The sequence below is a fragment of the Hyla sarda genome, chromosome 5 (genome assembly GCF_029499605.1).
Source record: "Hyla sarda isolate aHylSar1 chromosome 5, aHylSar1.hap1, whole genome shotgun sequence".
In the NCBI taxonomy this organism is placed as follows: domain Eukaryota; kingdom Metazoa; phylum Chordata; class Amphibia; order Anura; family Hylidae; genus Hyla; species Hyla sarda.
The window spans coordinates 336,432,804-336,451,013 of NC_079193.1; the positions used below are offsets into that span (position 1 = coordinate 336,432,804).

An 18,210-nucleotide genomic window follows, 5' to 3' on the forward strand; every position below is an offset into this window, starting at 1 on the left:
GGATCACTGTACTAACTTTAATATGTGTAAACTCAGTCTTGGTCATACTAGTGATCTCCAACCAGCATCTACAAATAAGACAGACTGCAGAGGCTACAAGTTTTACCCCATTCAGGAAAACTACTAAACAAAAAAAATACCTGAAAAATTCATAATTTATTGGAATTCTCCCAAAGGAATAAGTTACCAATGGTTTAATTAAAACTACATGTGGGAAAAGTATACACTTTAGTCACATGAAATGTTTTCCTACAACACACACACACACATACACATGCAGGAAATAAGTGAAACGTTGTGAAAATGTTAAAATGTATGTACAGTGCCCCCCCGACCTACGATGGCCCCGACATACGATCATTTCAACATATGATGGTCTCTCAGAGGCCATCGCATGTTGAAGGCAGCATCAACATACGATGCTTTTGTATGTCGGGGCCATCGCATAAACGGCTATCCGGCAGCGCAGACTGCTTCAGCTGCCACCGGATAGCCGTTTACGGTGCCCCGTGTGGTCCGCTGACGATCACTTACCTGTCCTCGGGGCTCCGGCGCTTCCTCTTCGGGATCCCCTGCATCCTCTTCGCTCTCCATCGTCGTCATCACATCGCTGCGCACGCCGTCCCGTCATCCAATAGGAGCGGCGTGCGTAGCGACAGGATGGCGGCGACAGAGAACGAGGATGCTGGGGATGCAGAGGCCTTGCCGGAGCGTCGAGGACACCCCGGGGACGCGGCGACAGCGATGGAGGGCGACATCCAGGGCAGCTGTGATGAGTGGTGACGGTCCGGAGCGGCGGGGACAAGCGAGTACAACCTCCAATACCAGTGGTCTTTAACCTGCGGACCTCCAGATGTTGCAAAACTACAACTCCCAACATGCCCGGACAGCCATTGGCTGTTCGGGCATGCTGGGTGTTGTAGTTTTGCAACATCTGGAGGTCCGCAGGTTGAAGACCACTGTCCTATACTTTACATTGCACGGATCCCTCAACATACGATGAATTCAACAAACGATGGTCCATTTGGAACAGATTACCATCGTATGTTGAGGGATCACTGTAGTTTTATATTGACATGTAGCAAGTTATTGTAAATCTCCTTTTACAGTAACTTGTCAATAGTGTCAATCTAGTATCACTTTATGAAAAGCTATTCCCATCTTTAGCACTAGGATAAGTCATATCTTTATAAATATGTAGGGACTCCCACTGCTTGGAAATAAAAGGAGATAAGTGGCCCCCTTTAGTCTCTTTCCTGCACAGCAATACCCCAGCAAAATAAATGTGGCTGGCTGCAGTTCCCTGCACAGACTGGGGGCGCCACTGTGCAGGGAACTAGAGTTTAGACCCCCACTAATCATAAAGTGACAGCATACCCCAACATATCTTTACTTTGGCTGTCCAGGTATGCTGGGTGTTGTAGTTTTGCAACAGCTGGAGGCTCCCTGGTTTGGAAACACTGCTATGTACTATTCAGGGACATTCACGAAACAAAATACTGTATACTGTAGTTAACCATTACTGAAGGGGCTACCAACATATCTGGCTGCAAAAGTTTACTTGCCATTGGATCAGAATTTAGTATCTGTCGCATGAAATCCATGAACGATGACGCCAATTCCCCAGTGTCTTTTCCAAACCCAGAAACTATTCGCTTCAGGAGCAGAAAGAGAGCATTGTTGTGCTTCCTGAGGGAGCTAAAGCAAAAAGCAAGAGCATTACAAGACATGACTTACAAAATATCATCCATTTATTTCAATAACTATAAATCAACAGAATTTCAATTAACATTTTTTAAGGAAAATCGTTAATTGACTGGAAAATGCTGCAGTTTGTAAACTAACCACTAGGTGTCAGCACTCCTACCAATACAGTAGAATCTCTCAATAAATGTTTAAATTTTTTTTTTACATGTTTCTACATGTGGTGCCGTCTCTATCCTCTGGTTTTCATGATTATTTTTGACTCCTTAGGTTAGGTTCACACCATTTTTTCACATTCTGTCACAGGTATCATCAGCATATGGTGCCAACGTATATTGTGGTGGAGAGCAGAACAATCACTGCACCCTACTCACTCCGGGGGTAGCTTTCTCTCTGGTCTGTGCCATTTTAACAGAACTTTATAGCCTGGTCTGCAGAGCTATTGGGGTCTGTTAAAATTAGTGTATACAGCCTGACCAGTTCGGTCCACTCAAATCAATGACACCCGCTGATCTTCAAAGTAAACTTTGGCATCCCATTCGGTAGGATGACTTTGAAAGTGGTGATAGAAAGTGAAAACGTTTAAGTTAAAATTGAAAGTAAATATGTAAAAATAATGTAAACATTTTTTATATATAGAATATATCTATATATATATCTATATATATATATCTATATATATATCTATATATATATCTATATATATATATATATATATATATATAAAATATAGAATATATATATACATATATATATATATATATATATATCATTTTTTTTATAGATATATTGATTGATTAAAATTTTTTTTTAAGGTTACAGTGTTACCTCTTTAAGTGAAAGAACCCAAAATCATGCTCTGAAAGGAACATCATAGTCCTGATACAGGTAAGGAGTGTTGTGTAGCTGCTGTCAGTGTTAGCCAAGGTTTCCATTAGGCATTCGCAGATAGAAGGAAGATGATCTTTGCTCGGTAAGGAGTTGGAAAGCTGATCTACTTCTGATGCTGGAGCATCTCCTGAGGTGGGTACGATGAGAGCAATATCCTAAAAAAATAAAAATAAATAAAAAAATTCATACAAAATCACTGCTCCAACTGTACCCATTACATGAAGAAAGAGAGTTCATAAAAGGAATGGAAAGAATACCTGGTCACAGAGGGACTGCACGATGGACGCAGCATACTCCGCACATTGCTGGTGGATGACATGGTCACCTGCAGATTTTATTAACATCAGAAGCTCTTGAAAGAATTCAGCATATCGCTCGTCACCTTTCCCTCCATTTATAAGGTGTAGAATAGCCACTTTGCAGGCTCTGTGGGCAGCCAAAGAGTCGAGAAGAGCGAGAAGCCTAGCTGTCTGACCTGTGCACTGCTTCTCCTTGTCTTCGGGGGAACTGAAACAGAAAGTGTCACATTAATCCCCCAAACTACAGCAACAACCTCATAGACATTCAAGTGGCCGTCAACAAATCATGAAAAAGCTACAAATTTTTTTTAATTTCATCAACTAATCAAACAAAAGAACCAGGTCCTGTAAAAAACCTTGAAGTCTCCCGCCATTGTATTAATCAATGATTATGATTGAGGTAAGCTGCATCCATATATAGCAGGAAATATGGAGAATTACTTATCTACCGTATATACTCGAGTATAAGCAGAGTTTTTCAGCACGATTTTTCGTGCTGAAAACACCCCCCTCGGCTTTTACTCGAGTGAACTCTCCGCCCTCAGTGGTCTTCAACCTGCGGACCTCCAGATGTTTCAAAACTACAACTCCCATCCTGGGATTTGTAGTTTTGAAACATCTGGAGGTCCGCAGGTTGAAGACCACTGCCCGGGCCTTCGTCGTTATGCCTTGACGACGACGCACTGACGTTGCTCATGAACGTCCCTGTGCATCGTCGTCAAGGCAACGCCATTATTCCGGGGCCGGGCCCGAAGAGCGGAGAAGAGGCACCCCCGGTGAAGATGGACAGCCCGGAACGACTATCCCTCCCCACCGGACGGTCCCTGCAGCACAGATGGCCCGGACCAGCTCACCCTAACGTCCTGCCGAGCGGAGGTGAGTACAAAACTAAAGGGGGGAGGGAAGGTCTTGAAAACGACGAAGGCACGGGAAGTGGTCTTCAACCTGTGGACCTCCAGATGTTTCAAAACTACAACTTCCAGCATGCACGTACAGCCGATGGCTGTCCAGGCATGCTGGGAGTTGTAGTTTTGGAACATGTGAAGGTCCGTAGGTTGAAAACCACTGTTAAATCAGACATTGAAAAGCGGTGATGATGAAGGGGGTGGTGTGGGATGATGAAGGGGGGGGGATGATGAAAGGGGGAGGGATGATGACAGGGTAATGATGATGAAGGGGGGGGGATGATGACAGGGTAATGATGATGAAGGGGGGGGATGATGATGACAGGGTAATGATGATGAAGGGGGGGATGATGATGACAGGGTAATGATGATGAAGGGGGGGGATGATGATGACAGGGTAATGATGATGAAGGGGGGGGATGATGATGGCAGGGTAATGATGACAAAGGGGGGGATGATGGCAGGGTAATGATGACGAAGGGGGGGATGATGGCAGGGTAATGATGACGAAGGGGGGGATGATGGCAGGGTAATGATGACGAAGGGGGGGGATGATGACAGGGTAATGATGACGAAGGGGGGGGATGATGACAGGGTAATGATGACGAAGGGGGGGGGATGATGACAGGGTAATGATGACGAAGGGGGGGGGATGATGACAGGGTAATGATGACGAAGGGGGGGATGATGACAGGGTGATGATGAAGAGGGGGATGATGACAGGGTGATGATGAAGAGGGGGATGATGAAGAGGGGGATGATGACAGGGTAATGATGATGAAGGGGGAGATGATGACAGGGTAATGATGATGAAGGGGATGATGATGATGACAGGGTAATGATGATGACAGGGTAATGATGATGACAGGGTAATGATGATGACAGGGGGATGATGATGACAGGGGGATGATGATGAAGGGGGGGATGATGATGAAGGGCGGGATGATGATGAAGGGGGGGATGATGATGAAGGGGGGATGATGATGAAGGGGGGGATGATGATGACGAAGGGGGGGGATGATGACGAAGGGGGGGATGATGACGAAGGGGGGGATGATGACGAAGGGGGGGATGACGACAGGGTAATGATGATGAAGGTGGGGATGATGACAGGGTAATGATGATGAAGGGGGGGATGATGACAGGGTAATGATGATGAAGGGGGGGGATGATGACAGGGTGATGATGATGAGGGTGTTAATGACAGGGGTCTGGATGATGACAGGGGGGGGGGGGATGATGTATTTCCCACCCTAGGCTTATACTCGAGTCAATAACTTTTCCTGGGTTTTTGGGGTGAAATTAGGGGCCTCGGCTTATATTCGGGCCGGCTTATGCTCGAGTATATACGGTAGCTCATTGACAGCCCATTTAAATATTGTAAAGCCATAAAATTAGTCTCATCCACATACAGTCCTGATTATAAAGAATTCATAGATTTATATGTATGTGAAATCTTTTCCTTTAAAGTTCCGCTTCAAAAGTTGCAGAACCCACCTTTCCAAAAGTGCCAATGCACACTAGGAGTGGTTAACTTGTCAACCTTAGTGGAATCAGCTAACTGTCTAAGACAGTGTTTTCCAACCAGGGTGTCTCCAGATGTTTCAAAATTACAACTCCCAGCATGCTGAGAGTTGATATTTTGAAATAGCGGGAGGCACCCTGGCTGGGAAAACACCAATAATGTGTATGGAGAGGTTTACCACTCCCCCGATAGCAGTAAGGACTATTCAAGAGAACGAAGGTCAACTGCTCCCTGAATAAATAAAGGAAGCAATGTGCATGCTTGGCCACAGCTCCGCTCTATCCACTTGCTATGGAACTCCCAGCCCCATGATTACGTGTGCGGTCCATCGGTACATGTCGTCACGCTGGCATTCAACGCTCCCCCCACTGTCTCCTGAGATAACGAAAGCGAGGGAGGCATTCAACGTCGGCACGGCAACAAATACAGCTGGACCGCTCACACGCCAAGTCTCCTACCAAACAGGATCCTGGAAAAGGTTCGAGAAATTAGTCTGCTGAACCTTGGGAGACTATGAAACCTCAAAAAAAAGAAGAGGTGGCTTAACCCCACAAATGTAAGGCACTTAAGACATAACTTGCCATCACAGGCACCATAGTAAAAAGTTATTAAAACTTGGATAACTTTTTATAACCTTTTTATAATAATGTAGGAGGAATTGGGAGAAAATTTTAAAAGATATGATGTACCTCTGCAGGTCTTCTACAATAAGATCCAGGACTGTGCGCATGATTAAGAGGGCGGTGGGTGAGGCCAGGTCACACAACTGAACACAGATGCGTCTCACCATATGCTGCAAAGGTTGACACGAAGAACCAGCAAAAGACCTGACTATATCCTGCAGGAGCCTGGAATGTACGTGTAGATGCATGCTCCACAGCTTCCTGGTGTTCAGCGCCACCGCAATGTCCTGTGGATCAATTGCCTAAAAGAAAGCAAAAACGATTATTCTCTAAAATGAGTGTCTGCTGCTCTCTGTCTGATCTGATATAAACAGGAGCCTAGAGATTATGTGGCCAGCTATTTACCTGAGTGGTCTGCATTGGTAGTGGGAAAGGAAGAAGCTCAGACAGAAGGATAAGCCCAGAGAAGAAGCCCTCGGGTGCTTTAAGGACAGAGGTGAGCACCTCTTTAAGCATTAATGACCAGGTATTGTTGGCCAGAGTCTCCTCAGAGATAGTCAGCTGCTCATTGACTCCTTGTGTAAATGTCAGTAAGATGTCTATGATATCACTCTGCATCTTCTGCTCCTCTCCATCCAGCCTTCCAGTAAGAGGTATGGAACATAAGAGCATGTGTAACGTCACTAGAGTGGACGGCACCCGCATATCCTTAAACTCAAAGCTGCCGCCTCTTAAAAGCTCTGTGAGCATTGTCTTGAGCAATGATAGAGTGCAGCGAGCCGAGGAGATTGTTACTGCTTTATACAGAGTGGTTCCGAGGTTGACGTGCAGCCTCCACGGCTGGATGAGGATGCTGTTCATTTTCTGCAGGATTCGTATGAAGGTGTCAAGTCCCTCAGCAGAGAAGAGCTGAATAACAGCGAGATTCCACTTCAAGTCTTTCTGCTGGCCTGTGATGGAAAAATAAATATCTATTGAAGATTTTTCTAAATTCAGTAACATTTCGTGCTCAATGATATCATGTGCCACAATGGCGTTATAGAACACCAATAGAGAAGGCATGTATATGAGGACAGGGATGAAAGAAGTCTTCTGTGTTGGTAAAGACCTCAGTAATGTTCTCTTGTCTGCACCTCTCGTTTTCCATAGGGCGTTTAGAAAATAACCCATAAAATGCTGCGCACAGTAATCTATCATTGGGTTGATATTGTCAAATTTCTGTCTTCGCAAGTTGCCTACAAACCAGCCCTATCACTGCTACCTAAACAATATGGATATGAAGGGGTGTACAAGGGAAGAGAACGCGTCTATACGTACCTTCAACAGGAGCAGGTGGACAAGCCACATGACAAAGTACCCTGAGAGCAGTCAGCAGACCCACACCTTCCGGAGCCATCAGATTGTCCAGGTTCTAAAATTACCAAGTAACAGGTCATTGGAAAAAAAAAAAAAAAATACTTGCTAAATACTAAATAAACTAAATACACAATTTTTCTTATGTTCATTAGGCACCACATTTTGCACAGTTGTCGCTCTGCAGCTCACTGGTTCCTATAAATACCTGTGCGCCATTTTGGTAAATTTTTGAGCAGCTGCGCAAAAAAAATACACTAAGCAAGCATGGGTAAAATCTCTACTACCTCACACCAACATTGATAAAGGTTTCCCCATGTGTAAAAGGAGATTCTTTATGCTTACCGTAAAATCTCTCTCGCAGGATACATTGGGGGACACAGACCATGGGTATATGCTGCTGTCTCTAGGAGGCTTGACACTATGGCAACAGAAAAGTCGGCTCCTCCCAGCAAGATATACCCGCCTCCAGGTCACTGAGCTAATCAGTTTTAGTCCCAGAGCAATAGGAGGAGATTGAAAGGTCAAAGGAAAAACCATGAACTGTCCGAGAACCAGAAGAAAAAATAACTGAACACACCCTCAGACAGATAACCGAATAGGAACACCAGAAAGGGTGGGAGCTGTGTCCCCCAATGGATCCTTCGAGAAAAGGAGATTTTTTGACACTTACTGTAAAATCTCTCTCGAAGGATCCATTGGGGGACACAGACAGTGGGTGTATCTTGCTGTCTCTAGGAGGTGTGACACTATGGTGATAAAAAATAAAAAAATAAAGTCACCTCCTCCCAGCAGGATACACCCGCCTTCAGTCTCTGAGCTAGTCAGTTTAAGTTCCAGAGCAATAGGAGGAGACCAATAGGTCAAGGAAAAACCCAAAACTGCCCGAGAACCAGAAGAAAAAACATAACTGAACACACCCTCGGACAGAAAACCAAGGAAAAAAAAACAAAAAAGGGCGGGAGCTGTGTCCCCCAATGGATCCTTCGAGAAAGAGATTTTACGGTAAGTGTCAAAAAATCTCCTTTTCCTCTATCGGCTCCATTGGGGGGACACAGACAGTGGGACGTACCAAAGCCGTCCCTTGGGTGGGCAGATAAGTAATCAGGCAGACGGCTGATCCACTGCCACCTGCAACACCTTACGCCCCAGGGAAGCATCAGCCGATGCGCAAGTATGAACCCGATAAAACCTCGAGAAAGTGTGCAAAGACGACCAGGTAGCCGCCTTGCAAATCTGCGAGGCCGAGGCTCTATCCTGGAGAGCCCAGGATGCCCCAACAGAACGAGTGGAATGAGCCACAACCCTGAAAGGGGGAATCTTCCCCTTACAGCGATAGGCTTCCGAAATGGCAGATCAAATCCACCTAGAAATGGTGGCCTTGGAAGCAGCTTGTCCCTTGCGACAACCATCCGTCAGGACGAAAAAGGAATCGCATTGACGAAAGGAAGTAGTGATGGAGAGATAAGACCGAACAGTCCGAACCACATCCAGCTTGTGCAGTAAGCGCTCCCTAGGATGAGAAGAAGCGGGGCAAAATGACGGGAGGACAATATCCTCATTGAGATGAAAGGCCGAGACCACCTTAGGTAAAAAGGAAGGGTCTGGCCAGAAAACAACCTTGTCCTGGTGGATCACCAGAAACGGAGAACGGCAGGAAAGGGCTGCAAATTCCGACACCCTCCGGATGGAGGTGATAGCCACCAGAAATGCCACTTTCCAAGAAAGGAGGCGGAGAGGCACTTCACTAAGGGGCTCAAAGGGTGCACCCTGGAGGGCACTCAGAACCAAATTCAAGTCCCAAGGGGGAGAAGGTGACCGATAAGGAGGAACAGCGTGCGCCACTCCTTGCAGAAAGGTCCGGACATGAGGATTAGAAGCCAGGGGCCGCTGGAAAAGAACAGTAAGGGCCGAAACCTGGCCCTTAAGAGAACTGAGAGACAACCCCAGTTCCAACCCCGACTGCAAAAAGGAGAGAAGACGAGGAACAGAGAAGGTCACCGGGGAGAAGTCTTGTACTTCACACCAACGAAAATAAGACCTCCAAGTACGGTGGTAAATCCTTGCAGAGGAGGGCTTACGAGCCTTGAGCATGGTGCGAATGACTTGGGAAGAGAACCCGCGGGCCCTCAAAACCACGATCTCAACCGCCACGCCGTCAAATGCAGTGACTGTAAATTGGGGTGGCAAAGAGGACCCTGAGAGAGAGCAGGTCCGGACGGAGCGGAAGGCGCAGTGGAGCGTCGTCCAGGAGCCTGACTACGTCGGCGTACCACGACCTTCGGGGCCAATCTGGAGCTACCAGAATGGCGGGGACGCCATCTGCCTGAGCTTCCTCAGCACCCTGGGAAGAAGCGGAAGAGGAGGGAACATATAGGGTAGGGTAAACCCCGCCCAAGGAATCACTAGGGTGTCCACGGCCAGAGCCTGAGGGTCCCGGAACTTGGACACAAACGGAAGAATCTTCCGATTGTGCCGGGACGCGAAGAGGTCCACGTCCGGAATGCCCCAGAGGTCGAAGAGGTGCGCGAAGACCTCTGGATGTAGAAACCACTCGCGGGGGTCGGATGAGGACGTACTGAGGAAGTCTGCTTCCCAGCTGAGCACCCCCGGGATGTGAATCGCCGAAATGGCCGGAACCTTGCTCTCCGCCCAGGAGAGAATCTTGGTCACCTCGGCCATGGCTGCCGAGCTGCGAGTGCCGCCCTGACGATTTATGTACGCCACGGCCGTGGCATTGTCCGACTGAACGCGGACAGGACGGGACTGAAGATGGGACTCCCAATGAAGAATGCCACCTTCCAGGAAAGGAGGCGAAGAGGAATATCCCTGAGAGGTTCAAAGGGTGCGCCTTGCAGAGCACCCAGAACCAGGTTTAAGTCCCAAGGGGGGAGAAGGGGACCCATAAGGAGGGGCAGCATGTGCCACACCTTGGAGAAAGGTCCGGACATGAGAACTGGATGCCAAAGGACGCTGAAAAAGAATAGAAAAGGCCGAAACCTGACCCCTAAGGGAACTGAGGGCCAGCCTCTTTTCCAACCCCGACTGCAAAGAGGAGAGAAGACGGGGAACGGAAAAAGTAACAGGAGAGAAGGCCTGAGTTTCGCACCAACAAAAATAAGACCGCCAGGTACGGTGGTAGATTTTTGCAGAAGAGGGCTTGCGAGCCCTGAGCATGGTGCGAGTCACTTGCGAAGAGAAACCGCAGGCCCTTAACCCCTTAAGGACCGGGGTTTTTTCCATTTTTTGCATTTTCGTTTTTTGCTCCTTGCCTTTAAAAAATCATAACTCTTAAAATTTTGCACCTAAAAATCCATATGATGGCTTATTTTTTGTGCCACCAATTCTACTTTGTAATGACGTCAGTCATTTTGCCCAAAAATCTATGGTGAAACGGAAAAAAAAAAATCATTGTGCGACAAAATTGAAAAAAAAACCCGCTGTTTTGTAACTTTTGGGAGCTTCCGTTTCTACGTAGTACATTTTTCGGTAAAATTGACACCTTATTTTTATTCTGTAGGTCCATACGATTAAAATGATCCCCTACTTATATAGGTTTGATTTTGTCGGACTTCTGGAAAAAATCATAACTACATGCAGGAAAATGAATAAGTTTAAAATTTGTCATCTTCTGACCCCTATAACTTTATTTTTCCGTGTATGGGGCGGTATGAGGGCTCATTTTTTGCGCCGTGATCTGAAGTTTTTAACGGTACCATCTTTGCATTGATAGGACTTATTGATCGCTTTTTATTCATTTTTAAATGATATAAAAAGTGACCAAAAATGCACTATTTTGGACTTTGGAATTTTTTTGCGCGCACGCCATTGACCGAGCGGTTTAATTAATGATATATTTTTATAATTCGGACATTTCCGCACGTGGTGATACCATATATGTTTATTTTTATTTACACTTTTTTTTTTTATTGGAAAAGGGGGGTGATTCAAACTTTTAATAGGGGAGGAGTTAAATGATCTTTATTCACTTTTTTTTTTGCAGTGTTATAGGTCCCATAGGGACCTATAAAACTGCACACACTGATCTCCTATGCTGATCACTGGTTTCTCATTAGAAACCAGTGATCGATGATTCTTCCGCATGACTGCTCATGCCTGGATCTCAGGCACTGAGCAGTAATTCGGCGATCGGACAGCGAGGAGGCAGCTGTCCTGTCAGCTGTTCGGGATGCCGCGATTAGCCGCGGCTATCCTGAACAGCCCGACTGAGCTAGCCGGGAACTTTCACTTTTAGCCGCGCGGCTCAGCTCTGAGCGCGCGGCTAAAGGGTTAATAGCGCGCGGCGCTGGGCGCTATTAGAGGCGGGTCCGGGCTTCACTATGACGCCGGGCCCGCCGTGATATGACGCGGGGTTACTGTGTAACCCCGCGTTATATCAGAAGAGCAGGACCAAGGACGTACCGGTACGTCCTTGGTCCTTAAGGGGTTAAAATCACGGTCTCAACCGCCACGCCATTTAACGCAGCAACTGTAAACTGGGGTGGCAAAGGGGACCCTGTGACAGTAGGTCTGGACGAAGAGGAAGGTGCAACGGAACGTCGTCCAGGAGCCTGACCACATCGGCGTACCACGCCCACCGGGGCCAGTCTGGAGCCACTACAATGGCGGGGACGCCCTCTGCTTTGAGCTTCCTCAGGACCCCGGGAGGGAGAGGAAGGGGAGGGGACAGATAGGGCAGGGCAAAGCCCGACCACGGAATCACCAAGGCATCTACTGCTACGGCCAGGAGGTCCCGGGACTTCGACACAAACGGAGGAATCTTCCGGTTGTGTCGAGACGCGAAGAGGTCCACGTCTGGAGTGCCCCAGAGGTCGCAGATCTGTGTGAACACCTCGGGATGCAGAGACCAGTCGCCAGGGTCTGCCGACGACCGGCTGAGAAAGTCTGCTTCCCAGTTGAGCACTCCCGGAATGTGAATCGCAATGGCCGGAACAGTGTGTTCCGCCCAGAGGAGAATCTTTGTCACTTCGGCCATGGCTGCTGAGCTGCGAGTGCCGCCTTGCCGGTTGATGTACGCCACGGCCGTGAAGCAGTGGCTCTCAATGAAGCAGGCAAAGATGGATCGCCCTCAGTTCCAAGATGTTTATGGAAAGAAGGGCTTCTCGGGGAGACCAGCGGCCTTGAACCCTCCGGTCCCTGAAAACACCGCCCCAGCCCGACATCTGTTGTGACCACCTGCCAGTGGAGGGGAAGGAATGATCGCCCCCTGAAAAAGTAGGGGGGACCGGAGGCACCAGAGAAGAGACTGACGAGATCGTCGAGAGAGAACAATTTTGCGGTCGAGAGACAGAGGAGACCTGTCCCACCAGGAGAGAATCGCTAGTAGAAGAGGGCGGTAATTATTCTGGGCAAAGGGCACGGCCTCCATGGCCACCACCATCCAACGCAGGACTTCCATGCAAAGACAGATGGAGACTGGGGCCAGCTTCCGAAGGGAGCGGACGCCCAACAAGAGAGACAGTCGCTTGTCCGGCGGAAGGCGAATCCGAACAGAGGCCGTGTCGAATTGAAGCCCCAAGAAGACCAGAGACTGAGTGGGGGAGAGGACAGACTTGTTCCGGTTGATCATCCACCCGAAGATAGATAAAGCCTGGAGAGTGAGAGCCACATTCTCCAGATTGTGGGCTCTGGTGGGAGCCTTGATGAGGAGGTCGTCCAAGTAAGGGATCACCGAGACCCCTCTTGACCATAACAGGGCAATCACGGGCCCAGGATCTTGGTAAAGACCTGTGGAGCAGTGGCCAGGCCAAAGGGGAGGGCTACAAATTGAAAATGACCCTCCGGAAGTGCAAAGCGGAGGTACCGCTGATGGCCAGGAAATATTGGAACATGTAGGTAGGCATCCTTGATGTCCACCGAGGAAAGAAACTCCCCCTGATCCATGGACGCCACCACCGAACGGAGGGATTCCATATGGAAATGACGGATTAGAAGATGTTGGTTGAGACGCTTGAGATCCAAGATTGGCCGCACAGAACCGCCTTTCTTGGGTACCACGAAAAGATTGGAATAGAAACCACGAAATCGTTCCCTGGAAGGAACCGGGACAATGACCCCCTGGATAAGAAGGGACTGGAGCCCCCGATATTCCCTCGCTAGTGAAGGAGACGGGGGGGGGGGGGGGGTGGGGGGGGGCCGGGACTGAAAAAAACGATCCCTCGGAAGGGAGCCAAATTCTATCCGGTATCCGTTGGACACAAGTCCCTGACCCAGGAGTCCTGAATGTGCGCGGTCCAGACGTCTCGAAAGAATAAGACGACCTCCCACCCGAAAAAAAACTGTGGGTGGGGGCATCCCTTCATTTTGGCCACCAAACATCCGGAACGGTTGTCCGACTTCAAAGAGGGGCGTGTCCGGAAGGTGGGAACCTTTTTGTCCCGTGAAGGCGCCTGCCCAGACCCTTTAATGGAACCAAAAGTCCAAAAGGACCAAAAAGAAGAGGACTTCCTACGGGAAGAAGTGCTAGCCTTTTTTGGGGGCAGCAAAGAACTCTTGCCACCCGTCGCCTCTGAGATAATCTCATCAAGGCACTTGCCAAAAAGCCGGGAATCGGTAAATGGGATTTCGGTGAGAGCTTTCTTGGAGGCGGCATACGCGTTCCATGCCTTAAGCCATATGGAGAGACGGAGGGCTACCAGGTTTCCAGTGGCAAAGGCAGCACAGCTGGCTGACTGCCTGGAAGCAGAACACAAAAAGTCTCCGGCCTTCGAGCATTGGAGAGCTAGAGCCAACCGCTCCTCCGGAGGGAATCCTGAAAGAATACCCTGACGGAGTTGGGAATATCAAACTGAAAGGGCCTCCGACACCCAGGCAAGGCGAAGGCAGGAAGCAGGGAGGAACCCGCTGCTTTGAAGGCATACTTTGCTAAGGTGTCTACCTTCTTGTCTGCCGGATCCTTGAGGGCAGCTGCAGCCTTAGAGGCGCGGGAAACTGGTGGGTTCACCGATGGGGGGGGGGGGGTTAGTCCACTTAGAGACAAGGTCCTTGGGAAATGTATATCGTGCTTGAACTTTCTTCAGTCTCTGAAACTTCTTGTCAGGATGCCTCCAGGCCAATTCCGGAATGGAGTCAAATTCAGCATGAGAGCTGAACACTTTGGGTGCTGGTCGGGCACAATGAAAGGAAACTTCTGGAGCTACGTCCGAAGTTCCTGGGTCCTCTAGGTGAAAGGTGTCTCTTATGGCCGAAACCAATGAGTTCACCGTGTCCACTGTGTCCGATTGGTCCTCTGAATCAGATGACCCAGGGGATAAGTCAGAGGAGACACCCCTAGAACGCTTGTGAGAGAGTGAAGCGTAAGGAGAGGGGGAGTGGGTCCCTCTAGAGGGCCGGTGTAAGGTGGATCTCTCCAAGGCAGTCACCACAGAACAGGAGACCTGAGCCAAGTCGGATATAGACTGGGAGATGGAAGAAACAAAGGCTGGAGGGGCGGCCGAAACCACCGGGTCTGCAAGAGCATCCGGGGCAGAAATAGCAGAGGGGTCTGGGGGAGCAGTGGAGCAGGCAGAACAAGTGGGTTCAGCAGAACCTGGCATTTTTGAATTACAGCTTTTACAGGTGTAATGAGTAACAAATACTCCGGTAAACTGTTTAGAGGGAGGAACAGTTCTGGGCACGGACATAGTAAAAAATGAACAATCTCACCCAAGCCTGTGTCCCCAGGGCAGCTGCTGCAAGGAGAACTCCACTGAAAGTCAGCAGAGAGAGAGACATCAGCCAATAGTAATAGAGGGCCGTGCCAGGTGAAAGGGCGCTGCTGATTGGTCCTTGCAGCTTCCATGAGCACGCACAGCGCTGACTGGTGGCCAGTTCGCGCCCCTGTAGAAGCTCCGGCTGCCCGGGTGGGCGGAGTTAATGCACCACGGCCGCCGAAGAAGCAAAATATGAAGTAATAATGGCGCCCACTCCCGGCCCGAGCGCACATGTGAAGGCATATGCACCCCGGGTGGAACAGAGCGGGCGAGGATGCTGCTGGTAGCTACAGCTGCCAAAACGAAGCAAAACGAAAGTAAAATGGGCGCTGTGCGCTCGTAGTGAGAGGTGCCGTGCTGCGGCTGCTGAAGGCAGCCGCGTTATAACTGCGCCCCACCGAACACTGCACGGCTATATAATTAGCCTAGTCTGCACAGAACACACTGCTCCCCAATAAAATAATAAAAGTGTCCCCCTGCAGGGAAGGAGAGGGAAGAACCTCAAGGCCAGCCCCATCCCCACACTGCCTGGTTATGAACTAGTGGTCCCAAAACTGGGGGTCTCCAGATGTTGCAAGTCCGCACCTAAGGAGAAGGAAAGTACTCAACTTAGTCTTAAGAACTTACCTATAGAAGTCTTCATATGAAGTCTTCAGTCAGCATTGTCACCTGCAGCATGCCGAGCTATTATAGCAAGGCGAACAGGGAGGTAGCGGGACCCGGACCCATGAGATACAACCCCAAGCGCTGACCGTTGGTGAGAGGGGGTTAACAGTACATTCAAAATGCCTGCCCCCTCAATCGCAAAAGGGGAAACAGTGAACCTCAGTTCCGAGTCTCCACCTGAAAACGGAAAGAAAAAGGAATAAAAGAACTAACACGTCTCCTAACCTAGGAAAATAAAAAATAAGAGACCTGGTCTGGAGAGAACTCCAGACCAGTGTCTATCTCCTTAAGACACTAAGCTCAGTGACCTGGAGGCGGGTATACCCTGCTGGGAGGGGCAGACTTTTCTGTTGCCATAGTGTCAAGCCTCCTAGAGACAGCAGCACACACCCATGGTCTGTGTCCCCCAATGGAGCTGATAGAGAAAGGTATTTTTCCATCAAGCACGTCAATGTTGTGGCTAAGCCCCATTTCATTTCTAATCTCCTACAACCACTTCAAAATGTCACACATTTTCTTAAAGGAAGCCTATAGTTCCTAGAGTTGAAGTTTACCAACATCTAGAGCAGTGGTCTTCAACCTGTGGACCTCCAGATGTTGCAAAACTACGACTCCCGGCATGCCCGGACAGCCGTTGGCTGTCCGGGCATGCTGGGAGTTGTAGTCTTGCAACATCTGGAGGTCTGCAGGTTGGAGACCACTGATCTAGAGGGCTGCAGTTTGATAGGTGGGATAGGTGTCAAACTTGCCGCCCTCCAGTTGTTGCAAAACTACAACTCCCAGCCCACTAAAAGTGGAAGTTGTGCTAGAACTAGAGGGCTGCAGGCTTAAAGGGGTATTCCAGGGAAAAAAATATTTTTTTATTTTTATATCAACTGAATCCAAAAAGTTAAACAGATTTGTAAATTACTTCTACTAAAGAAATCTTAATCCTTTCAATAATTATCAGCTGCTGAAGTCATTTACAAATCTGTTTAACTTTCTTGAGCCAGTTGATATATATAAAAAACGTTTTTTTCCTGGATAACCCCTTTAACACCTACAGTTTATGGGACGTAGCCATTTACAAACCTAACTGAAGTCCATCTACCACTGCGGGGCACATGACCTGGCTTGAACACTTGCACACATTCAATAGCAAAGCACCCAATGTCACTTACCTGTTTGATATAATCGATCAGACCAGGAATACAACTGATCTCAAATCGAATACTTTTTAATGGCTCCAGCCACTTTGCAAGCTCTGAAACAGAAACATCTGCGGTCAAGAAGCTTGAATTACAATAATTACATTAAGCAAAAAGACAAAGAAGGTAAACAAATGCAATTTATCTACTGCAAAAATTCCAACAAACAAAAAGGATTTCAGTTTAAAGACTTCATGCCTGTGATTTATTGGAAAGACTTTGTAATGTCATAAAGGCCAGCAGCCGCCATAAAGAGAGAACTAGTGGTCCCTCAACATACGATGGTAATCCATTCCAAATGAACGATCGTTAGTTGAAACCATCGTATGTTGAGGGATCCGTGCAATGTAAAGTATAGGACAGTGGTCTACAACCTGCGGACCTCCAGATGTTGCAAAACTACAACTCCCAGCATGCCCGGACAACCAACGGCTGTCCGGGCATGCTGATAGTTGTAGTTTTGCAACATCTGGAGGTCTGCAGGTTGAAGACCACTTGTATAGGAGGTTATACAGTACTAACCTGTCCCCGCCGCTCACCGCTGCCCTGGATTTCGCCCTCCATCGCTGTCGCCGCATCCCCGGACCGTCTCTTCATCGCAGTCATCACGTCGCTGGGCACGCCGCTCCTATTGGATGACGGGACGGCGTGCAAGAGGACGTGATGACGATGATGGAGAGCGCAGGGGATCCCGAAGTGGACAGTCCAGAGCGCCACTACAGGTGAGTGACACCCACCGGACCACACGGGGCAACTTGAACGGCTATCCGGCAGCAGCTGAAGCAGTCTGCGCTGCCGGATAGCCGTTTATGCGATGGCTCCGGCATAAAAAAAGCATCGTATGTTGCTGCTGCCTTCAACATGCGATGGACTCAGAGGCCATCACATGTTAAAATGATTGTATGTCGGGGCCATCGTAGGTCGGGTGGGGGGGGGGGGTCACTGTATAGGCTCTTACCTTGTAGCTTGGGATTATTTTCATCTCCTTTGCAGAGCTTCAGTATAGGTGCACAGTGAGTTTCCAGCGTCTGTACATCATTGGATGTTTGCACCACCAGCAGCAAAAGCAGACAAGCGTAGTTATAAACCACCGACATCTTCGATTTTGTGTCTCTGAAAGTCAGAAAAGAAAGAAGAAATGATACACTAGCTGACGATTAATCTCCTAACCACTGAATTTCTGTATTCCACAGGTCAGCACGATCAAAACAATACTCAATTTGTAGTTTGATGTTTTACTACTTTAAAAAAAAAATTTTTTTTTATTGAATTGGACTTTGATTACTTTTTATTAAATTTTTTCTGGGTTTGATTACTTTTTATTAAATTTTTTCTGGGAGGTGGG

At 48.3% G+C, this 18,210-nt stretch overlaps 1 protein-coding gene across 2 annotated transcripts in view; it reads right to left on the reverse strand.

Moving 5' to 3' along the window:
• VIRMA (vir like m6A methyltransferase associated) overlaps positions 1 to 18,210 on the reverse strand; it is a 71,352-nt gene that overhangs the window by 20,424 nt on the left and 32,718 nt on the right. For both annotated transcript variants that reach the window (XM_056522502.1, XM_056522501.1), the window contains exons 10-17: positions 17,824 to 17,978; positions 16,839 to 16,921; positions 7,265 to 7,358; positions 6,353 to 6,897; positions 6,014 to 6,249; positions 2,853 to 3,102; positions 2,533 to 2,750; positions 1,566 to 1,698 (exon numbers count right to left, since the gene is read on the reverse strand). In XM_056522502.1, the coding sequence (XP_056378477.1) occupies positions 1,566 to 1,698; positions 2,533 to 2,750; positions 2,853 to 3,102; positions 6,014 to 6,249; positions 6,353 to 6,897; positions 7,265 to 7,358; positions 16,839 to 16,921; positions 17,824 to 17,978 (1,714 nt within the window). The remainder of the gene's footprint in view (positions 1 to 1,565; positions 1,699 to 2,532; positions 2,751 to 2,852; positions 3,103 to 6,013; positions 6,250 to 6,352; positions 6,898 to 7,264; positions 7,359 to 16,838; positions 16,922 to 17,823; positions 17,979 to 18,210) is intronic.